Consider the following 26,034-nt stretch of genomic DNA (forward strand, 5'->3'; position numbering starts at 1 on the left):
TCACTCGCAGCCCCCACTGACGACCACAGTAAAGAAACACGATGTCCTCGGTGCAAAGTCAGATAATCTCTTTATTGTACACGGGTTTAAGCGCTGGATTACAACACAACAGCAGCGTTAACTGGAATAAACCGTCCTAACTTGAGACACAAACAAAACAAAAAGCTGTTTCCAACCGCGTCTCACGCTCTCACAGCATCACGGGCAAGGGAATTTTGGTCTCACGCCACCCACTCGTCAACCTCACACCAAACCCCAAAGATCACCCCCTTCCCCCTGTAAGCCTATACGAACTGTTTGTGGTAAGCGCTGTTCGCAAAGCCCCTAATAGCTGCTCGCCAAACCCTGGCCAACTCGCCACGTATAACCAAACTACCCCTGCATGCGCCAGCACCTACGGGATTTATCAGAATCGGGTCTAGCGAGCAGCCCTTTAATCTTACAAGCAAAGCCCCACCGAGCGATGGGCCATTTTTCAGAGGCGATTAGCTCGTCGAAGTGGCTAAAATCATCGCCATTGCACGTGGGGATTTATATCAGCTGCCAAATAATCTCAACCCATGTGTGTGTGTAAATGTGGAGGGCAAAACAGTGAGGGGCCCGGAGAACAACCCACGCGCCCACAGGGAGATCACGAGCACTCCAAATATCAGGGCATCGGGGTCAGAATCGAACCCAAGACCTGGTACGGACCAGGCGAGGTAGTTAACATCTCAACACCGTGGCGTCTCCGGTCCGGTGTCCGCCCAGCGTGACGAGGTCCTGGGCTCGACTGTCCATCTCGTGTGCTTTTTCAACCCCGGCTCGCAACGCGTTCGAGATATCTCCCCGCCATCTGGATGATAACCCAGCCGTGGGTATTAGAGGCCAACGTTGTGGCGGAACGGCAGTGGGTCCAGATGGGGCCCGTAAATTGGACCCCGTGGGTTGAAGCGATCCGTGCCGAGCTCTGCCATGCCCTCATGCGCGCGAGTTGTCTCCGCGGTTCTCCCACACGAAGCCAAAGCTCTCGCTACCAACGGCATTCAAGGCCAAACATCCCAACGTATCAGCAGCAGCAGCAGCACCCTCCTAAATACTGTACAGTTAAGACCCGGTGAAGCTCTGCTGGGTAATTAAATGGACGGTATTGCTGTTGCACTGCACTACTCTCTCATCAACTGCACGGTGCAGGACGGTCAAATAACCAAATAACCACCACGGCCCGCGGTAAGTAGGTGCAAGGAGGCACTCATCCAGCATGCGTGCGACCGTGTAAACAGCAGGGGACAGCATGTGTCCACAAATTTGCCCACTCGCCAAGTTTTGTTGCTAGATCTAGGGCAGGGGTCGGCAACCAAAATAACAAGAAGAGCCATTTCTTTCCAATTCGGTACAAAATTCAGTATTTCAAGAGCCGCAATGCATCTGAGTACATACTGTACATACGTACATATCGTCAAGAAGCAGCCCGTAAAGAGCCGCATGCGGCTCCGGAGCCGTAGGTTGCCGACCCCTGATCTAGGGAGAGACACGTTTTGGGGGTTTTCCTGGCAACACAGTTTAGTAAAAATGACTCGCGGCCAATCGAGTCCCCCAAGGTGTGGGAGCAACTCCAGGACCCTTCTGAATCCTGTATCCGTGTCCTAGACGGAGTAACGGCAACTCTCCCCTCATTGAATCGGCGATGCTGCCCTCCGGATGCCGCTTTTCCTACCAAGTCCGGCTCCAGCGGTGCGGGCCACCTACTGCTTGCACACGATGAGGTTGCGCGTCATGTCGAACGAGTTGCCGTCGGGCTGCAAGGTGAGCGTGGTGCCGTCCCGAGAGAGGACGCGCAGGAACCCAAAGTCGTCGAGTCCGAGCACCGTGGCCTCCGGTCCGGTGTCGCTGTTGAGTCGCACCTGGGTCCCGCTATGGGTGGCGGGGGTGGTGGGGGGAGATGCGGACACGCGAAGACGACAACAACACGGCGTGTTATAACGTGGCGATGGGGGGGGGGGGGAGCGGCGCGGTGACGGCACTCGTGCCGCCTCACCGCAGGGAGTTCCTGGGTTCGATTCCTAACTCTGGATGTTTTCTGTGCGGGGTTCTACCCCTGTTCTGCTGAGTGTGTGATATTATAAATGTGTGCAGTTTGTATGTTCTCCCCTGTTCTACACAGGTTTGTACAGGTTCACCGGTTTCCTCCCATAGCAAAAAAGAAACAATGTGACTGGTATTGGCCAAACATGCTGAAAGATGACCTGCAATTTTCTCAATTGGGATTACACACAGCAACGACATCTCTCCCTCCTGCGAAAAAACTTTGCAGAACCCAATAAAAAAAAGCATCTTGAGACTCAGGCTTCCCTGCGTAAACAAGCTCACGAATAAATAATGAAACCCGCTCACCCCCTCAACATAACGTGCAACTCATCTTTTTGGTTCTTTCGGTAAAGTCAAGTAGAAGGGAAATAATAAAATAATAGAAGTAAAACATAATAAAGTAATTCTCACGACGTTTCGGCCACAACGCAAGCAGCCGTCCTCAGGTGAAGAACAGGTCTGTCGGAAAGACAGTGTCCGAAACGTCGTGAGAATTATTTAATGTTTTATTTCTATTATTTTATTACTTCCCTTCTACGTGACTTTACCGAAAGAACCAAGAAGACGAATCCCTGCAGTCACGAAAGCTTTAAATCGAAATTTAAAACGTGCGATGTGTGCGTGAAACAGCAGCGCCCAGCCGGCCGATGTTTTACGGCGCCGATAACCCGGGCCGACCGCAACCACCGCTGTGGTTTAAAGCTGTCCTGGCCTAGGCCGAGCAAGTGGACGAGGCCGGGCCGAGGTCCATCTTGGCGTTGTTCAAAGCGATCCGGGCAACACGATCCACGCTCCCGTCCCCTCACCTGTGCAGCCAGCGCTGGTAGTAAAGCGGGAGGACGGCAGCCGGGCCGCCCGCCTGGAACGAGTCGACGAGCCGCTCCAGCTGCGTGACGGTGCTCGCGATGGATCCGGCGGTGCTCATCGGAGCCAGCGGCGCATCTCCCGCTCTCCTGGCTCCGTTCCATTCCGCCACAGCGGCGTTCACGCACCATGTGGGGCGATCGTTGCTCACGTTCACGCCGCAACCTGGTGCACCGAGAGCGCCGTCAACACCGGGAAGTGTGTACGGTACAACGCACATTATTCTAATCTCGTATTGCGCGTGGCAGCAGCGATATGGTCCAGGAGTGTCTGCTCGCCACAATGAGAGGGCTTCAGGAGAGAGTTTGTGTAGTTTTGCTTTTCCTCCTCTGTTGAAGGAACGCAGACTACAGCGGTTTACTTAGTCCATAGCTTGGGTTGCACAGCCAGTCGAACCATGGCTTGTCTTACATTTTTCATTCATCATGAGATTTGTTCATTGGCTTATTGATGTTCTGATACAGTTGATGGTTACACCGGTGTCTTCGAGGAGGAGGAATGTCTTTGTGTATGTCAGTGACTATTGAACAGTGGCTGCTTACGTGTATACCAGCGCGCGCGTACCAATGAGCACTTGGAAGGTGTCTCCAGTGAGGGTGGAGTTGACCAGGACTCCACCCACCTTGAACTCCGACCCATAGTAAATGTCATTTGGCCATTTGACCCTCAAGTCAATGTCCTGCGCCCACACAGTGGAGAGAAGGTTAAGCAGACACGTGCGTCGCGTGAGCGCAGCAACAGAGCAGCGATTCCCAAGCGTGCGAATAATGCAAGCAAGAATCGTGCAAGCAAGAATCGTGCAAGCAAGAATCGTGCAAGCGAGAATGATGCCGATTATACGCCAACGACGTCGGCACAAAATAAGGAGAAATTAATAAAAACGAGTCAAATTAATTCAATCTCAAATTTCACTGTGATGATACCGACCTAACTTCGAGTGCGTCTCACCGATTGCTCCTTCAAGGGTATTATTACACAGGGATTCTTCAATGCAAGGTAGATCATACATTGTACCATTAGCAGGGTAATTACAAATCGGGGGTGAGAGCAGATTGGATGATAAGACAATGGGCCAGTCGGACCGCCACTCGTTTTGTTCAGCGTTCCACCTTGATATGAAGTTGAACGTCGAATCTCGTTGCCCACCCTGCCAAGTGTTCGAATGCCCTCCCCCCCTTTGAAGCAGTGCCGGCACGCTGCGTTGGGAAAGTGCCTCGAGACGCTTTTGCATCTGGACGTCAATCCAAACGGTGTCGCGTAATCGAGTTCAACAGGCCAGCTGGCTCGGCGGTGGAGCGAGCGGCTCGCAACCGGAAAATCGCGAGTTCAAATCCGGGTTGGGGGAGGGGGGGGGTCGACTCGGCGCATCATCCATACAGAGTTAATAAAAACGGGGACCACTTCCACTTTGCCAGGAAGACAACAGCGGTCGTCCTAGGGACAGGTGGGGCATGACTGCGATCGAGCGATGAGCTCGTGTGAGTGGCCTGCGCGAAAGGCTGTGACCCTCGCCTCGTATCCCGGCGCCGAGCGCACGCCCTCCACCACCGCCAGCGCCACCAGGTGCTGCAGGAACGGCAGGTGCTGCCCCAGGCGCGAGTCGGAGCGCACCGCCAGCGGCAGCGTGAACATGGCGCAGCCGACGGGGCTCAGCCACGCGTTCCCGCCCCGGCCTGGAGGACAGAGGTCGCAAACGGGTTTTGATTCCTTACCCGTACCCGGCCGTACCAGGGTCGCAAACGGGTACCCGTACCCGTACCCGGCCAGGTATGGGTACCCGTACGCTACCCGTACCCATACCCTACCCGAAATGAGTGACAAACGGTTACTCACCGGTGACTCACGGCCTACCCGTACCCGGCCACACCAGGGTGGCAAACGGGTACCCGGTTGGGACCTCTGCTGGAGGAGCAGCGGCCCAGAGACAATGGAACAACGCAGGGTGGCTTCTCCATGCCAGCCGGAAGTTATTCCCACACCCTGCACACCACCACATCCAGTATACCCTCTCATCGCTATGGCCGTGGGTGGCTACTACGGGTCACGTGCCACCTGTTGCAGTCTACCAGCAACATAGAGAATACTTGCTGAAAAATTACGCGCTGCCTAGGAACCATAGACTAAGAGACCCATAGACTTACATAGGACCCATAGACTTACATAGGATCTGCCTGGGCCAGTGCTGTACAGAATATTCCCACACCACGGTACACCGCGCATCCAGCATTCTTCTCATCGCTGTGGCTACTAGTAGTCGCGTGCCACCTACTCTGGTATACCAGCAGCCCGGAAAATATATTTGAACCCAACACACCACTTTCATCACGGCTCTCACGATGGCTGTGGACTGACCTTTGCCCTGAGTCTGCCGGGTGGCGATGGCGATGAGGCCGACATCGTCTGGAAGGTGAGGGATCACACTGAGACACACACACACGCGCACACTGCTGTGCAAGTTCGTATATAGGAGGCATCACCATTACTGATCGTCGCGGCGGTGACATTGCACATGTGAACGGTCAGAGTGAATTCCTGCTTAAATTCATAATCAACGTTTTTGGGTTTAGATCGCGTTATTTATAAATGTGTCGTAACCCTCCACCACCCGACACGGCCAATCAGTAAAAAGTGTCACTTTGACAAAAGACAAATAGTTCACTGCTTTAGCCCACCGGTGTGTTGAAGCGTGAAACCACAACATTTACAATTTTTGAGTACGACGTTTCGCTGGTAATTGCATCCAGCATCATCGGGCAATTACCAGCGAAACGTCGTACTCAAAAATTGTAAATGTTGTGGTTTCACGCTTCAACACACCGGTGGGCTAAAGCAGTGAACTATTTGTCTTTTGTCAACGTGACACTTTTTACTGATTGGCCGTGTCGGGTGGTGGAGGGTTACGACACATTTATAAATAACGCGATCTAAACCCAAAAACGTTGATTATGAATAATATTGGTCGCGAAAGCCTACGTGTTCCTGCTTAAAGTTGCACTTAGGCAGCGCTCACCACTTGCTTACAGACCATTTCTATGGCAGAGACAAGTTAATCCACAGGACAAACATTGTTGATTCACCCACAGAGTAGTATGCATCTTCACTTTTGATTTAAAGCTTTCGTGACTGCAGGGATTCATATTCATATTTTTTATTATTTTATATTTATATTATTTTATTATTTCCCTTCTACGTGACTTTACCGAAAGAACCAAGAATATACATCTTCACTTTGTTTCACCTTCGCTAGCCGCGTGTGTTAGGGCCATGCTGGAGGACCACCTCTGCCATCACTGCTATGAATGCTGTAACCAAGCTCCGTGAACTCAGGGGGGGAGGCTATCCACTCGGTTTATCGTCGTGCACCCACGGCAGGATATTTTCACTACGTTGTTCATTCGTGTTTTTCGCGCTGTTCATTGTTCATGCCGTTTACAGCGAGTTCTGGTAGTTTTCGCACATTCCCTCCAGCCAGGATTTGAACTCGCCAAGCGACCTGAAATTCAATAACTCAGTCGATAATGATGATGATATGATGATGATGATATGATGATGATGATATGATGATGAGAGCCCGCTCCGTGAAATGCCAGCAGCTCCGAGTCCCCTCCACCAGAGGCTGCCTCCCCGAAAACGTAACCGGATTTTTGTCATCAACGCAAAACGATTTCCCGCTCTCAAACTCAAGACACGCAACTGGGACGAGTCTGGAGGCTTCTAAAACCCCGTAAGAAGTCGTGCACGTTTCGATTTAAAGCTTTCGTGACTGCAGTCTGTCGAGAAGACAATCTCATTCAGACTCTGTCTTCTCGACAGACCTGTTCTCCACCTGAGGACGGCTGCTTGCGCTGTGGCCGAAACGTCGTGAGAATTATTTTATTATGTTTTATTTTTATTATTTTATTATTTCCATTCTACGTGACTTTACCGAAAGAACCAAGAAGAAGACGTGCACGGTGAAAATGTTCGGTCACACTCTAAAGGTCAAAGGTTAAAGGTCAAAAGTCGTCCGTCGTCAATACCACAGGGCCGCTGGCTTCTGCCGGTCGTCACGAGTCGAAACTCGACTGTACAATTTACGTTAATCGGGTTCTGTGGTTGTCGTGCACGTAGACAGTTTCTCAAAATGTAATCAATCTCAAAAGTTACTGATTGGCCGTGTCGGGTGGTGGAGGGTTGCGACACATTTATAAATAACGCGATCTAACCCATGGGTAATACTGGCCGCGAAAGCCACGTTCATCTTGCAGTTTATGCCAATTGTGCATTCAACTCCAATTGGCCAGATATCTCCCTGAACTCGTAATGGCCAATAATTAAAGAATGTTGGTGCCCTGCATGGACTCGGCTAATATGTGGCGGCGCCAAAGGGGTCTTGCTGGCTGCGGTTGCAAACATCGTCCTGACGAAGCCCCTCATCGCGGATCCCACCACCACCACCACCACCCCGAGCCATTGGGGGGATCACTGCCCCCTGCAAGCACTGGACTTCCTTACATCGTATCCGCACCGGTCGCGGCAGATTGAACCTTTCCGCAATTGGAAAAGAACAGGATCGCCCAAATGCGACTTGCTCGCATCACAGCAGCGGTCTCTGTGTGAACTTAGGGGGTCTCGTGTGAACTCGCGTCCACTCCCAGCCTTGCACCCGTGGTTCACGCTCGCCGTGCTCTGAAAGCCGGCGGCTTGGCTCCCAACTCGAGGCACGGATTCACAGTCCGAGTGGGAAGCCAGGACGCTCACCCATCAAGCAGCTCCATGGTGGAGCCCACCACCTCACAGTGCACCACCAGCCGCCCCAGCAGCCGCGTGCGCAGCATCCCGCGGTACGCCTCCAGGTCAAAGTGCGGCGGGGCCAGGAGGTCGGGGGGCGCCTCGGTGACGACGGGGAGCAGGGTCGGCGTGGCGACGTCGCCGTCCGCGAGCGAGCGCACGAACCGGAGGGAGACCCTGCGGGATGCCAGCACCCCGGACTCGCTTAGCCGGGGCTCCAGGGCGCTCAGCAGGGAACGCTTCATGCGCTGGCGACACGAGGGACACGGCACACGAGCCGCACCCAAACATTTAGCACTGCTTATTTTAGTAATAGGTTTTTACCCTGATAATTGTTTTACCCTTCTATCTGGCAACAAAACTGACACCTTTTTTACAAAGAGTCATAACTCTGATAATGTGCACTGTCCTGTGCACATTATCAGAGTTATGTTTTTTGTTTGCATTATGACTGCAGGTATTGTGGTCTATGTAAACATGACTCCTTGTAAAAAAAAAGGTGCCAGTTTTGTTGCCAAATAGAAGGGTAAAAAAACAATTATCATATTTTTTACTGGCAAATGAGGTTCCAATGAGGTTTTTACCCTTTCAACTGGTACAAAACTGACACCTTTATACAAGGCATCATGTTTGCAATAACCACAACACAAGCAGTCAAAATGCAAACAAAAATAAACAACTCTGATGATGATAATTATATGCACTGTCCTTGAAGCTGATTGGTCCACACCCGAGACAGCTTTTCTTAGAGCCCAGTCTCCATTGGTGTTGGACCAGATGACGCCAAAAGGCGTACAACTCAAAAACAGCGCACTATCAAAGCATTTACACTATGAGACCTCCTTTACCAGTGGCAAAATATAGTAATAGGTTTTTACCCTTTCAACTGGTACAAAACTGACACCTTTATACAAGGCACAACTGACACCTTTATACAAGGCATAAAGGTGTCAGTTTTGTACCAGTTGAAAGGGTAAAACCCTATTACTATATTTTGCCACTTGGTAAAGGAGGTCTCATAGTGTAACTGCTTATTTTATCGCCAACTGGCCAAGTAGCTCGGCCGCAGAGCGAGCCGCTCATCAGTTGCAGGGTTGCGAGGTCAAATCCCGGTTTTGGGGGTTGACTCGGCATATTCGGGGGAGATAGAATACCACTTTGTGGGGAAGTCAGACAAATTTGTCCTCTGGTTCGTCTCGTTTTTACCACAGGAATGCGGAATTTCCACCCCTGAGAATGAGCACCGCCTCAATGCTCATTTGAGCAGGAAAAGACTTTGACCACTGTCGCCGGTTCTTTCTCGGGCGAGTCCCTAACGGCAACACGACTTTACGCTCAACTTTAATTCACATTGGACCATCTTTACGAGATGTGACCCCGAGTCACACACAGAGCCAACGCATTACGACGTTCAACCTCGGTTGCAACGCATTCTAAACGACAGGAAATCCACGCCTCTCTCTCTCCCTCCCCGAGCAGCAGTCTCACCGGCTCCAGGGCCCACAGTATAGCCGGGGTGAGAGTGGGCGCGTCGCCTGGACCACAGTTCAAACCCAGGTGGCCCAGGATCTCGGCGAGAACCTCACAGCGCGCTTGGCCGTCTGGCGCCAGGACCCCCTCGACTCCGGCCAGGGAGCCCGTCAGGTCGACCTAAGACAGGCCAACAAAGCACACACGCGCACACGCGACGAGTACGCGCGCGCGAATCAACACGTGCAATGAATTAACGTAGAGACCCGGGGCGCGCACACGTGGGTGGACACACTGGCTCTGACGCACGCACGAGCGCACACTGAACACCGTGGCCTGTGCACACAGATGCCAAGCACTGCACTACTGCTCTCCGTTTGTCAGTAGGCGTACAAAGACACACATGCATGGGTGCACACAAACAGGTGTACGCGATGATGCAAGGGTACAAAGACAAAGCTATAGCCTTGACATACTTTTGGAAAAAGCGCTGTTAGAGAAGCACTGATGTATGTTTAACTTCTTTCTGACCGTATGTAGCCAACCATGCAAATCGGAGGTGCGGGGGAAGGACAATAATCTAAACACACAAAGCAGTTCTAAAGAAATTCGTTTTCATTTCTCAATGATTTTCTCTGGGAAAACTGGTTTCCTCCATAATGCAAAATTCTGAAGAAGGATGAGCCAAATTTGCCAATGTTGGAACCTCCTGAAAAAGATTAGAAACTCGGTGAAGCTTCTCTCGATTAATATGGGAATATTAGTAACAGGCACACTGGTATCAATATTAAGCTTGATTTGAAAGCCAGCAGGGCACACAAGGAGTGGGTGGCCAGCACCACGCCCGACCGCCTTGCAAAGGTACACAAACTCTATGCACACGCCGCTATGCGCACGCACACACGCACACACGCACACACGCACACACGCACGCACGCACACACGCACACACGCACACACGCACGCACGCACACACGCACACACGCACACACGCACACACGCGGCTGTGTAGCGATGGCATCGGAGACCTGGCAGAGAACCACGGCGCCGCCCTCCTCCCCGTAGGCCTGGTAGACGATCACGGCTTCCCCTCCAGACCCGGCCAATCGAGCCCAGACCTCCACGCACCCAGCATCCTCCAGGGCGGCCGTGACCTCCGCGCCGTCACCTCCGACCCCCACGATGACCCCGTCGGTGGGTGCGCTAAGGATGACATCGGGCTTGTCGCCGCCCCTCTGAAACCTGATTGGCTGCAGCAGAGAGGGGGGGGGAGGGAGGTGCATCTTTTGTGCACATGGACAACGTGTACCAATGTACTTGTGGCCGCATCATCAGCCATGATCATTCCACTGCTGGATGAAGGCCTTCCCCCAAGCTGTCGCCATCGCTCGGTACCTGCGACGTAAAGGGCCATCCACCTGCAGCGAGTCGATTTCAACGCTCCATCTCTCCCCCCGGTGGGCCGTGTCCTCGGATACGTTCCACCACGGGGCTGCGACTCCCATCATTATCCTTGACAATCGGCCACCGTCTCTTCTGGGCAGCAGGCCCTGCCCAAGCCCACTCACTTTTCTCAACAGTTATAATGACGTAAGGCCCCACTGGGCTAAGCAGCTCTGCTACAAGGACGCCCACAGCTCAAGGCCGCAGCAGCAGTGACAGGACATCTCGGGGGGAAAATGCGCAAACTAGCAAGAGCAAAATGAAATATTTACACAAAACCCACACCAGGATAACACAGCAGTGCTTACGTACAAACAGCATTGTCCAAAGTTCATATGCTGGGTGCAAAATGAAAAATAAAATACATGCGGCCACAGACGGTCAGTTGCTGCATTGAATAACAAAATTAACATATTGTGCAATGTACTCAGTGACTGGGGGGGGGTCTGTGGACAGACCGATGTTTTTGAGTTGATGCCGTGCAGATGTTGCCCAGCAAATTGAGTCACAAACGCCGACCCCGAGCAGTGCTCACGTACCCTGTGTACCCCGCGTACCCGACGTTCCCCGTGCACACACGCTACCTGCGCCACGCGTGCGCCCTCCTCCTCCTGCCCTCCTCCTCCTCCCCGCCGCACGCCCACGCCCCCGCACGAAGCACGCGAGCAGAGCGCCAGCACGGCGCCGCCGCTGGCCGCGTACGCGAGGAACCGCTCGCTCGTCTCCTCGGGCAGCGGCCGTGGCGACGCCAGCACCAGCAGCCGCGTGTGCTCGGGCCACGGGTGGGCCCGAGCCGGCGCCTCTTCGAGGCGGTAGACGGTGTAGTGGTCGGGGCGCAGAACCGAGTGGAGGGCGGCGCACACGAGCCCGAACCTGCCGCACGGGCAGAAGAGAGCACGGAGGTAACAAAGCCCGGACGTGAGTCGACAGCGCGGATGGCTGGAGGGGGATTCGGCCAATGGGGGCAGCAGAGGAGAAGGAGCGATCTCGCACCGAGCGGCAGGCCCGGCTGCTGGATCGGAAGGGGGCGCACGAAGGGGAGCAGAGTGAGAGGAGAGGGGCAAGGTGAGCAGGGGCGGGTCCTTGGAGGTTCTTGGAGACGGGGCGATTTTGTAGGCGACGCGTAGCGATTTGGGAGCCGGACGAGGCATCGAGGGCCAGGGCCGCGGGTTTACGAGGCTCGCGCGCCACGCCAAACGCACCTGCGGTCAGCGTCGGGCCCGTCCTGCCCGGTGTAAACCAGCACGTTGGGCGGCTTGTTCGACGACCCGTGACCCCGCGCTCGCGTCCCCTCCCGCGCCTCGCTTCCCGGCTCGTCCAGCCGCTCGTCCTCGGAACCGCTCTGCCGGCCGCCCCGCGGGCCTTCCCGGCCGTCCGCCCTGGGCGCGTCCTGGCGATCGGGCTCCGCGTTGCCGGTCCGCTCGCAGTCGCGATCATCGTCGTCGTCGTCGTCGTCGTCGTCGCTGTCGCAGTCTCGCGGGAGCTCCACGAGGTTCTCCATGGAGGCGGAGCGCACGGACTCGATGGTGCTGCTCTCCAGCCCGAGGCACTCGCAACAGCTCGATAGGTGCAGGGGCCGGGCATCCTCGTGCTCCTCCCCCGTCGACGCCGCCGCCGCCGCCGCCGCCCCCCCACGCGGCTCGCCCACGTGGCAGCCGGCGCCTCTCGCATCGTCGAGCGGCTCGGCCATCTCTGCCGCGCCCTGATGCAACCGGCAGCGGTGGCGTCAGCGTCGCGACGACGTTGTCGGTTAATATCCAATCTCGGAACGGATTCCGGGCGCCTCCCACATCGACCGGCAGCGACCGGTTCGGTGAGCTCAAATTTCGGGATGGCCAATTGTCATGGCCGACAGAGCATCGACAAAGGGTTGTGAAGTAATTGTTGATGTTGCGCGCACACGTGTGTGTGTGCACGTGAGAGAGTTGCGGTGGCGTGCCATTGCCGTCGTTCAGGTGCGTGACACACGGTGTCAAGGTGTACGTCGTCCTAACTCGGTTAACATCTCGAGCTGGATAAAGCAACTTTGCTGCTTTTGCTTAATAAGTTTCACTTCCCTGAGCCATACGTGTCAAGGGAGCCAAAGTCCACAGGATTTAAGTGAAGGCTGCACTTTCTAACACCACTCTGGGTGACCCCGCCCACCCAGGGGTGTGGGAAAGGGCTTCTCGCTCGGCCACTGGACAACAAACGTGTTTGTCAATCCACTGCTGGATAAGGGCCTCCCCCTACACCCTGTGGGTCGTGGTGGTTACCATACTTCACCGGGCTGATCGGAGTGGGCTGGTGAAGGTGGGGAGCACGTGAACGTTTGAGTAACCACCATGAATTTGCAAGTCTGCAAGTCTAAGCTAGCCACGATTTCAATTTAAATCTGTGTACAAAGCCCCCAATACACACATACCGTAGATTGCGTGTCTACGAGTACATTCCACGTGCGTGTGCGTGGTGTACGTGCATGTTAGTGTAGTCGCTCGGTGTGTCCCGTGTACCGTGCGTAACAGTGTTGTCTTAGGTAACAATTTACACAAGTTCAGACTGGTGGTACATGCAGCGCTTCCGGGAGATTGTTCCACGTTCAAACTCTACGCTCGCGCAACCAGCACGGAATCGCTTGTAAGAATCGATGTGATGGCGGTGAGCAGGAAGGGCCTTCCATGCCTGCAGTAGCGTCAGTACAGCCCAAGTCCTACATGGACTGCGTGATGAACAGCGAGGGCAAGTTGTGGCTCTAAAGGAGGCGACTGTCTGAAGGGGGACCAGGTATGAGAATACATTTCGTGAGTATCTACCCCTCTCGCACGCCAGGGGGGGCATTCCCGTCTCCTCCCACATGTACACACACTTCTTCGTAGAGTTGGGTAAACATCTACAGAGAGGATCACAGAGCTTGGACAACTGTTGACATCGCACCTGGCTGTCTATCGACTCGTCTGCGGTTGCCTGCGCCTTCGCTGTTATGAGATAAAATCTCCGTGAACGAAGCCGTTTAAAATTAGATTCTCACCAAGTTTTCCTTTGCGTGCGTTTTTGTTGTTTTTGGTGCTTGTGCACCGCTGCCAATTAAGTAACTGTAACATTTCACTCGATTCTGAACACCGACAGCTGTGCTCAGGCGGTCTTCTCGCTGATCGTGTATGGAGCGGTGCAGTGGGAGGCTTGACCTGGGCTCTGGGCAGTCGAGTGGCGGTGACCTCAGCCTCACAGGTCACCTCGGGGTCGTCTTTTGGTCTCGTTCCAACAGAACACGCTGGGTTGTGCCTGCAGAATACAGCAGCCATTGTCAACATGAGCAGCGATACCTCGACTGTACTACAGATCAGAGAGCTGGACTCTAACTAAGCAGCTTGAAAAGAATGTTGACATCTGAGGCAAGGTGTCGGAGACAAATGCTTGACATTTTCATGGCAAGACCGGAGAACCCATGCAGAGGTCAGCGAGGGAACGTGGCAATGCGAGTGTGGAGATGTGATGATTCTAGATTTGAAGCTTTCGTGACTGCAAGGATTCATACTCTTGGTTTTTTCGGTAAAGTCACGTAGGTAAAAAAATGAAATTAAATTAATTAAAATCAAATAATAAAATTCACAATTTTTATTATTATTATTTTATTTTTATTAATTTAAATTGCATTTTTTACCTACGTGACTTTACCGAAAAACACTAAGAGATGTGATGAGGCAATAGTGGCTGGGCTGGGTGGGAGGAGGGCCGATTGCCTAGAGAAGAGACACTGGGGTGGCCTCCACGGGTCCAGCGACCAAGGGAAGCCAAGGCCTAGGAGGAGGAGACGGTGGGACCCTGTAAAGGCAGATTATTGGGGGTCGCGTGGCATCAATGGCTTTGGTCACAATGGCATCTTGGTCTATTGCCCCGTGGGTTGTTTATCCAGGATACGATTTTCCACAGTGGACCCCATGCTGTGTACAAGAGAGTCCCGACACGCACGGTGTACACACACACACACGGTGTACACACACACACGATGTACACACACACACACGATGTACACACACACGATGTACACACACACACGATGTACACACACACGGTGTACACACACACACGATGTACACACACACGGTGTACACACACACACGGTATACACACACGGTGTACACACACACACGGTGTACACACACACACGGTGTACACACACACACACGGTGTACACACACACACGGTGTACACACACACACACGATGTACACACACACACGGTGTACACACACACACGGTGTACACACACACACGGTGTACACACACACACGGTGTAAACACACACACGATGTACACACACACACGATGTACACACACACGCACACACGGTGTACACACACACACGGTGTACACACACACACACGATGTACACACACACGATGTACACACACACACGATGTACACACACACACGATGTACACATGCACACACAGCGTACGCGCACCTGTGCAAGACTTGGCACCCGACAGCTTCTTCAGAGATTCCGAGTTGTACTTTAGGAGGGCCCGCTTCAGTGCAGAGGAAGCCCTCTAAGTCCACGGCTGTCACACACAGGCACACACAGGCACACAAATACAACGATCGCCCATATAGACTGAACAGACTGTTGGGGCAAGTGCTGTTAGCGAGCACCTATGAAGGCCGGAATGGCACACGAGGGGGTTGGTGGCCAGAATCACGCCCGGCCGCCTTTGTCTCCCCAGTGGTGATGTTTACACACCGCACCAGGTACTCATTTTAGGCCGAGTCGACCTAGGGGAGGCCCAGGACCAGTTCAGATAATAGCCACTGGGTGTTGGCCTGTGAGCGGGGATCGAACTCGGGTTACCGGGTTTGTAGGGCAGCACGCTAACCACTACACTTACTGCTCCCCGCATGAGTACAAAGACAAAGAAACAAAGATCCCCCATATAGCCTGTAACAGACTGTTGGGGCAAGTGCTGTTAGCGAGCACCTATAAAGGCCGGAAAGGCACACGAGGGGGTTGGTGGCCAGAATCACGCCCGGCCGCATTTGTCTCCCCAGTGGCGCTGTTTACACAACGCACCAGGTACTCATTTGAGGCTGAGTTGACCTAGGGGAGGCCCAGGACCGACTCAGATACTCGTCACTGCTCCATCTCGAACTCGGGTCGCCGGGTTTGTACAAACACACAAAACGTTTTATCTTACTGGGTAAGGCCCACTGAGCTATGTAGCTCTTTTTCAGAAATGACCCGGCCACAAATGATAGTTCAACAAAGAGGATCATCACGTGGAAATGTACAGCAGCCAAATAAACGCGTGATGTGGATTCTAAATGTGAATGGAAAAACCGGAGGACCCGGAGAAAAATCCACGCCATGACGGGATCGAACCCACGACCTCCTGCATACCAGGCGAGGTAGTTAACATCTCCTAGCCACCACATCTCCTAGCCACCGCACCGTGTACCACAAGCACACACGAGGCAGACGCCCTCAACTCGGCCCTCTTGCGTGTGGTTTAAAAACAAACAAAAATGACAGTGGCCGACCCCAGCCCCCACGGCAATGTCATGGAACGACCTATGGCTGTCATGCAGAGATAAAGCCTCACGGGAGGAGATGGGGCTGCAGTGTGTTGTGTGTGAAGTCAAATTTAATTGACTGTTAAATCTGACCTAGCAGGCGGTGCGGTAGTGTAGCGGTTAGTGCGCTGGCCACCCGAGTTCGATGAGCGCTTACGGACAACACCGGTGACGATTATCTGACCCGGTCATGGGCCTCCCCTAGGTCGACTCAGCCTCAAATGAGTACCCGGTGCGGTGTGTAAACATCGCCACTGAGGCGACAAAGGCGGCCGGGCGTTGTGCTGGCCACCCACCCCCTCGTGCGCCGTGCCGGCCCTCATAGGTGCTGCTCGCTAACAGTCTGTCAAGGCTACGCGGGGGACCTTCGTCTCCGAAGACGCGACATTGTTCCCCGGCGCCGACTCACAGATGAGCGAGTGGGCCTCCTCCCCCGAGTCGAGCTGGAGCCCGACGGTGAGGAAGGCCGCTCCCAGCCTCGCGAAGGCCTCCTCCGTGGCCTCGGCGAGGACGCGGCGCGGCTCCCCAAGCCTCAGCGCCAGCGGCACGCAGCAGCCCGACCACAGTGCCGCCGCCCCCGCCTGCCGGGCCTCCACGCCGGGGGCCGCCCCGGCCGACGGGGAGCGAACCTCGACCACGAAGGTGACGAGGTCGGGGCCCCGGGCCCGCGGGGCGCCGGTCCGGATCCACCCGCTCACGTCGACGCGCACCTGCGGCAACACGGAGACATCGATACACAGCCATCATCATCCCCATCACCCCCCATCACACACACAGCCATCATCATCCCCATCACCCCCCATCACACACACAGCCATCATCATCCCCATCACCCCCCATCACACACACAGCCATCAACATCACCCCCATCACCCACACAGCCATCATCACCCCCATCACCCCCATCACACACACAGCCATCATCACCCCCATCACCCACACAGCCATCATCACCCCCATCACACACACAGCCATCATCACCCCATCACCTCCACCACCATCACCCCCATGACCCACACAGCCATCATCACCCCCATCACCCCCCATCACACACACAGCCATCATCACCCCCATCACCCCCCATCACACACACAGCCATCATCACCCCCATCACCCCCCATCACACACACAGCCATCATCACCCCCATCACCCCCCATCACACACACAGCCATCATCACCCCCATCACACACACAGCCATCATCACCCCCCATCACACACACAGCTATCATCACCATCACCCTCACACAGCCATCATCACCCCCATCACCCCCCATCACACACACAGCCATGATCACCCCCATCACCCCCCATTACACACACACAGCCATCATCACCCCCCATCACCCCCCATCACACACACAGCCATCATCACCATCACCCTCACACAGCCATCATCACCCCCATCACCTCCACCACCATCACCCCCATGACACACACAGCCATCATCACCCCCATCACCCCCCATCACACACACAGCCATCATCACACCCATCACCCCCCATCACACACACAGCCATCATCACCCCCCATCACCCCCCATCACACACACAGCCATCATCACCCCCATCACCCCCCATCACACACACAGCCATCATCACCCCCATCACCCCCCATCACACACACAGCCATCATCACCCCCCATCACACACACAGCCATCATCACCATCACCCTCACACAGCCATCACACACACAGCCATCACCCACACAGCCATCACCCTCACACAGCCATCATCACCCCCATCACCCTCACAGCCATCACCCACACAGCCATCACCCTCACAGCCATCACCCTCACAACCATCACACACACAGCCATCACCCACACAACCATCACCCTCACAACCATCACCCACACAGCCATCACCCTCACAACCATCACACACACAGCCATCACCCACACAACCATCACCCTCACAACCATCACCCACACAACCATCACCCTCACAACCATCACCCTCACAACCATCACACACACAGCCATCACCCACACAGCCATCACACACACAGCCATCACCCTCACAGCCATCACCCACACAACCATCACACACACAGCCATCACCCACACAGCCATCACCCTCACAACCATCACACACACAGCCATCACCCACACAGCCATCACACACACAGCCATCACACTCACAGCCATCACCCTCACAACCATCACCCACACAACCATCACCCTCACAACCATCACCCACACAACCATCACCCACACAGCCATCACACTCACAACCATCACCCTCACAGCCATCACCCTCACAGTCATCACACACACAGCCATCACCCTCACAGCCATCACACTCACAGCCATCACCCACACAACCATCACCCTCACAACCATCACCCACACAACCATCACCCACACAGCCATCACACACACAGCCATCACCCTCACAGCCATCACACTCACAGCCATCACACACACAGCCATCACCCACACAACCATCACCCACACAGCCATCACCCTCACAGCCATCACACACACAGCCATCACCCACACAGCCATCACCCTCACAACCATCACCCTCACAGCCATCACACACACAGCCATCACCCTCACAGCCATCACCCTCACAGCCATCACCCTCACAGCCATCACACACACAGCCATCACCCTCACAACCATCACCCTCACAGCCATCACACACACAGCCATCACACACACAGCCATCACCCTCACAGCCATCACACACACAACCATCACCCACACAGCCATCACACTCACAACCATCACCCTCACAGCCATCACCCTCACAGCCATCACACACACAGCCATCACACACACAGCCATCACACACACAGCCATCACCCACACAGCCATCACCCTCACAACCATCACCCTCACAGCCATCACCCTCACAGCCATCACCCTCACAACCATCACCCTCACAACCATCACCCTCACAACCATCACCCTCACAGCCATCACCCTCACAGCCATCACCCACACAGCCATCACCCACACAGCCATCACCCACACAGCCATCACCCACACAGCCATCACCCACACAGCCATCACCCACACAGCCATCACACACACAGCCATCACCCTCACAACCATCACCCTCACAACCATCACCCTCACAACCATCACCCTCACAACCATCACCCTCACAACCATCACCCTCACAACCATCACCCTCACAGCCATCACCCACACAGCCATCACCCACACAGCCATCACCCTCACAGCCATCACACACACAGCCATCACCCTCACAGCCATCACCCACACAGCCATCACCCTCACAACCATCACCCTCACAGCCATCACCCTCACAGCCATCACCCTCACAACCATCACCCTCACAACCATCACCCTCACAACCATCACCCTCACAGCCATCACCCACACAGCCATCACACACACAACCATCACCCTCACAACCATCACCCTCACAGCCATCACCCTCACAGCCATCACCCTCACAACCATCACCCACACAGCCATCACACACACAGCCATCACCCACACAGCCATCACCCTCACAACCATCACCCACACAGCCATCACCCACACAGCCATCACACACACAGCCATCACCCTCACAACCATCACACACACAGCCATCACACACACAACCATCACACACACAACCATCACACACACAACCATCACCCTCACAGCCATCACCCTCACAGCCATCACCCACACAGCCATCACACACACAGCCATCACCCTCACAGCCATCACACACACAACCATCACACACACAACCATCACCCTCACAACCATCACCCTCACAGCCATCACCCTCACAGCCATCACCCACACAGCCATCACACACACAACCATCACCCTCACAACCATCACCCACACAGCCATCACCCTCACAGCCATCACCCTCACAGCCATCACCCTCACAGCCATCACCCTCACAGCCATCACACACACAACCATCACCCTCACAACCATCACCCACACAGCCATCACACACACAGCCATCACCCTCACAGCCATCACCCTCACAGCCATCACCCTCACAGCCATCACCCTCACAGCCATCACCCTCACAGCCATCACCCACACAACCATCACCCTCACAGCCATCACACACACAGCCATCACCCTCACAGCCATCACCCTCACAGCCATCACCCACACAGCCATCACCCTCACAGCCATCACCCACACAGCCATCACCCACACAACCATCACCCTCACAGCCATCACACACACAACCATCACCCTCACAACCATCACCCTCACAGCCATCACACACACAGCCATCACCCTCACAACCATCACCCTCACAGCCATCACACACACAGCAATCACCCTCACAACCATCACCCTCACAGCCATCACACACACAACCATCACCCTAACAACCATCACCCACACAGCCATCACACACACAACCATCACCCTCACAGCCATCACACACACAGCCATCACCCTCACAACCATCACCCTCACAGCCATCACACACACAACCATCACCCTCACAGCCATCACCCACACAGCCATCACACACACAGCCATCACCCTCACAGCCATCACCCACACAGCCATCACACACACAGCCATCACCCTCACAGCCATCACCCACACAGCCATCACACACACAGCCATCACCCACACAGCCATCACACACACAGCCATCACACACACAGCCATCACCCTCACAGCCATCACCCACACAGCCATCACACACACAGCCATCACCCTCACAGCCATCACCCACACAGCCATCACACACACAGCCATCACCCTCACAGGCATCACACACACAACCATCACCCTCACAACCATCACCCTCACAGCCATCACACACACAGCCATCACCCTCACAACCATCACCCACACAGCCATCACACACACAGCCATCACCCTCACAGCCATCACACACACAACCATCACCCTCACAACCATCACCCACACAGCCATCACACACACAGCCATCACCCTCACAGCCATCACACACACAGCCATCACCCTCACAGCCATCACCCACACAGCCATCACACTCACAACCATCACCCTCACAGCCATCACCCTCACAGTCATCACACACACAGCCATCACCCTCACAGCCATCACCCTCACAGCCATCACCCTCACAGCCATCACACACACAGCCATCACCCACACAGCCATCACCCTCACAGCCATCACCCTCACAGCCATCACCCTCACAGCCATCACCCACACAGCCATCACACACACAGCCATCACCCTCACAGCCATCACCCACACAGCCATCACACACACAGCCATCACCCTCACAGCCATCACCCTCACAGCCATCACCCTCACAGTCATCACACACACAGCCATCACCCACACAGCCATCACACACACAGCCATCACCCTCACAGCCATCACCCACACAGCCATCACACTCACAACCATCACCCTCACAGCCATCACCCACACAGCCATCACCCTCACAGCCATCACACACACAGCCATCACACACACAGCCATCACACACACAGCCATCACCCTCACAGCCATCACACACACAGCCATCACACACACAGCCATCACCCTCACAGCCATCACACTCACAGCCATCACACACACAGCCATCACCCACACAGCCATCACACACACAGCCATCACCCTCACAGCCATCACCCACACAGCCATCACCCTCACAGCCATCACACTCACAGCCATCACACACACAGCCATCACCCTCACAGCCATCACCCTCACAGCCATCACCCTCACAGCCATCACACACACAGCCATCACCCACACAGCCATCACCCTCACAGCCATCACCCTCACAGCCATCACACACACAGCCATCACCCTCACAGCCATCACCCTCACAGCCATCACCCTCACAGCCATCACACACACAGCCATCACCCTCACAACCATCACCCTCACAGCCATCACACACACAGCCATCACCCTCACAGCCATCACACACACAGCCATCACCCACACAGCCATCACCCTCACAACCATCACCCTCACAGCCATCACCCTCACAGCCATCACACACACAGCCATCACACACACAGCCATCACACACACAGCCATCACCCACACAGCCATCACCCTCACAACCATCACCCTCACAGCCATCACCCTCACAGCCATCACACACACAGCCATCACACTCACAGCCATCACACACACAGCCATCACCCTCACAGCCATCACCCTCACAGCCATCACCCTCACAGCCATCACACACACAGCCATCACCCACACAGCCATCACCCTCACAACCATCACCCTCACAGCCATCACACACACAGCCATCACCCTCACAGCCATCACCCTCACAGCCATCACACACACAGCCATCACCCTCACAACCATCACCCTCACAGCCATCACCCACACAGCCATCACCCACACAGCCATCACCCTCACAGCCATCACCCTCACAGCCATCACACACACAGCCATCACCCTCACAGCCATCACCCACACAGCCATCACCCTCACAACCATCACCCTCACAGCCATCACCCACACAGCCATCACACACACAGCCATCACCCTCACAGCCATCACCCTCACAGCCATCACACACACAGCCATCACCCTCACAGCCATCACACACACAGCCATCACCCTCACAGCCATCACACACACAGCCATCACCCTCACAGCCATCACACACACAGCCATCACCCTCACAGCCATCACACACACAGCCATCACCCTCACAGCCATCACACACACAGCCATCACCCTCACAGCCATCACCCTCACAACCATCACCCTCACAACCATCACCCTCACAGCCATCACCTACACAGCCATCACACACACAGCCATCACCCTCACAGCCATCACCCTCACAACCATCACCCACACAGCCATCACCCTCACAACCATCACCCTCACAGCCATCACCCACACAGCCATCACACACACAGCCATCACCCTCACAACCATCACCCTCACAACCATCACCCACACAGCCATCACCCTCACAACCATCACCCTCACAGCCATCACCCACACAGCCATCACACACACAGCCATCACCCTCACAGCCATCACCCACACAGCCATCACACACACAGCCATCACCCTCACAGCCATCACACACACAGCCATCACCCTCACAGCCATCACCCACACAGCCATCACCCTCACAACCATCACCCTCACAGCCATCACCCTCACAACCATCACCCACACAGCCATCACCCTCACAGCCATCACCCACACAGCCATCACCCTCACAACCATCACCCTCACAGCCATCACCCTCACAACCATCACCCTCACAACCATCACCCACACAGCCATCACCCTCACAGCCATCACACACACAGCCATCACCCTCACAGCCATCACACACACAGCCATCACCCTCACAGCCATCACCCACACAGCCATCACCCTCACAACCATCACCCTCACAGCCATCACCCTCACAACCATCACCCACACAGCCATCACCCTCACAGCCATCACCCACACAGCCATCACCCTCACAGCCATCACACACACAGCCATCACCCTCACAGCCATCACCCACACAGCCATCACCCTCACAACCATCACCCTCACAGCCATCACCCTCACAACCATCACCCTCACAACCATCACCCTCACAACCATCACCCACACAGCCATCACCCTCACAGCCATCACACACACAGCCATCACCTTCACAGCCATCACCCACACAGCCATCACCCTCACAACCATCACCCTCACAGCCATCACCCTCACAACCATCACCCACACAGCCATCACCCTCACAGCCATCACACACACAGCCATCACCCTCACAGCCATCACCCTCACAGCCATCACCCTCACAACCATCACCCTCACAACCATCACCCTCACAGCCATCACCCTCACAGCCATCACCCACACAACCATCACCCTCACAACCATCACCCTCACAACCATCACCCTCACAGCCATCACCCACACAGCCATCACCCTCACAGCCATCACCCTCACAACCATCACCCTCACAGCCATCACCATCACAACCATCACCCACACAGCCATCACCCACACAGCCATCACCCACACAACCATCACACACACAGCCATCACCCTCACAGCCATCACCCTCACAACCATCACCCACACAGCCATCACCCACACAGCCATCACCCACACAGCCATCACCCTCACAACCATCACCCACACAGCCATCACCCATACAGCCATCACCCACACAGCCATCACCCACACAGCCATCACCCACACAGCCATCACCCTCACAGCCATCACCCTCACAGCCATCACCCTCACAGCCATCACCCACACAGCCATCACCCACACAGCCATCACCCACACAGCCATCACCCTCACAACCATCACCCTCACAACCATCACCCTCACAACCATCACCCACACAGCCATCACCCACACAGCCATCACCCTCACAACCATCACCCTCACAGCCATCACCCTCACAGCCATCACACACACAGCCATCACACACACAGCCATCACCCTCACAGCCATCACACTCACAGCCATCACACACACAGCCATCACCCACACAGCCATCACACACACAGCCATCACCCTCACAGCCATCACCCTCACAGCCATCACCCACACAGCCATCACCCTCACAGCCATCACACTCACAGCCATCACACACACAGCCATCACCCTCACAGCCATCACCCTCACAGCCATCACCCTCACAGCCATCACACACACAGCCATCACCCACACAGCCATCACCCTCACAACCATCACCCTCACAGCCATCACCCACACAGCCATCACCCACACAGCCATCACCCTCACAGCCATCACCCTCACAGCCATCACACACACAGCCATCACCCTCACAGCCATCACCCACACAGCCATCACCCTCACAACCATCACCCTCACAGCCATCACACACACAGCCATCACCCTCACAGCCATCACACACACAGCCATCACCCTCACAGCCATCACACACACAGCCATCACCCTCACAGCCATCACACACACAGCCATCACCCTCACAGCCATCACACACACAGCCATCACCCTCACAGCCATCACACACACAGCCATCACCCTCACAGCCATCACCCTCACAACCATCACCCTCACAACCATCACCCTCACAGCCATCACCCACACAGCCATCACACACACAGCCATCACCCTCACAGCCATCACCCTCACAACCATCACCCACACAGCCATCACCCTCACAACCATCACCCTCACAGCCATCACCCACACAGCCATCACACACACAGCCATCACCCTCACAACCATCACCCTCACAACCATCACCCACACAGCCATCACCCTCACAACCATCACCCTCACAGCCATCACCCACACAGCCATCACACACACAGCCATCACCCTCACAGCCATCACCCACACAGCCATCACCCTCACAGCCATCACACACACAGCCATCACCCTCACAGCCATCACCCACACAGCCATCACCCTCACAACCATCACCCTCACAGCCATCACCCTCACAACCATCACCCACACAGCCATCACCCTCACAGCCATCACCCACACAGCCATCACCCTCACAACCATCACCCTCACAGCCATCACCCTCACAACCATCACCCTCACAACCATCACCCACACAGCCATCACCCTCACAGCCATCACACACACAGCCATCACCCTCACAGCCATCACACACACAGCCATCACCCTCACAGCCATCACCCACACAGCCATCACCCTCACAACCATCACCCTCACAGCCATCACCCTCACAACCATCACCCACACAGCCATCACCCTCACAGCCATCACCCACACAGCCATCACCCTCACAGCCATCACACACACAGCCATCACCCTCACAGCCATCACCCACACAGCCATCACCCTCATAACCATCACCCTCACAGCCATCACCCTCACAACCATCACCCTCACAACCATCACCCTCACAACCATCACCCACACAGCCATCACCCTCACAGCCAT

At 55.1% G+C, this 26,034-nt stretch overlaps 1 protein-coding gene across 1 annotated transcript in view; it reads right to left on the reverse strand.

Annotated features, from left to right (window-relative positions):
- Nucleotides 1-51: 51 nt before the first annotated feature.
- HLCS (holocarboxylase synthetase) overlaps nucleotides 52-26,034 on the reverse strand; it is a 35,304-nt gene continuing 9,321 nt past the window's right edge. The window contains exons 2-14 of the mRNA XM_078878298.1: nucleotides 16,570-16,870; nucleotides 15,058-15,154; nucleotides 13,779-13,875; nucleotides 11,817-12,316; nucleotides 11,199-11,487; nucleotides 10,200-10,421; nucleotides 9,190-9,351; nucleotides 7,672-7,949; nucleotides 5,284-5,351; nucleotides 4,444-4,604; nucleotides 3,496-3,610; nucleotides 2,874-3,096; nucleotides 52-1,893 (exon numbers count right to left, since the gene is read on the reverse strand). Of these exons, the coding sequence (XP_078734424.1) occupies nucleotides 1,725-1,893; nucleotides 2,874-3,096; nucleotides 3,496-3,610; nucleotides 4,444-4,604; nucleotides 5,284-5,351; nucleotides 7,672-7,949; nucleotides 9,190-9,351; nucleotides 10,200-10,421; nucleotides 11,199-11,487; nucleotides 11,817-12,316; nucleotides 13,779-13,875; nucleotides 15,058-15,154; nucleotides 16,570-16,870 (2,682 nt within the window). The 3' untranslated portion in view covers nucleotides 52-1,724. The remainder of the gene's footprint in view (nucleotides 1,894-2,873; nucleotides 3,097-3,495; nucleotides 3,611-4,443; nucleotides 4,605-5,283; nucleotides 5,352-7,671; nucleotides 7,950-9,189; nucleotides 9,352-10,199; nucleotides 10,422-11,198; nucleotides 11,488-11,816; nucleotides 12,317-13,778; nucleotides 13,876-15,057; nucleotides 15,155-16,569; nucleotides 16,871-26,034) is intronic.

This window comes from Lampetra fluviatilis, chromosome 50 (assembly GCF_964198595.1).
Source record: "Lampetra fluviatilis chromosome 50, kcLamFluv1.1, whole genome shotgun sequence".
Classification (NCBI taxonomy): Eukaryota; Metazoa; Chordata; class Hyperoartia; order Petromyzontiformes; family Petromyzontidae; genus Lampetra; species Lampetra fluviatilis.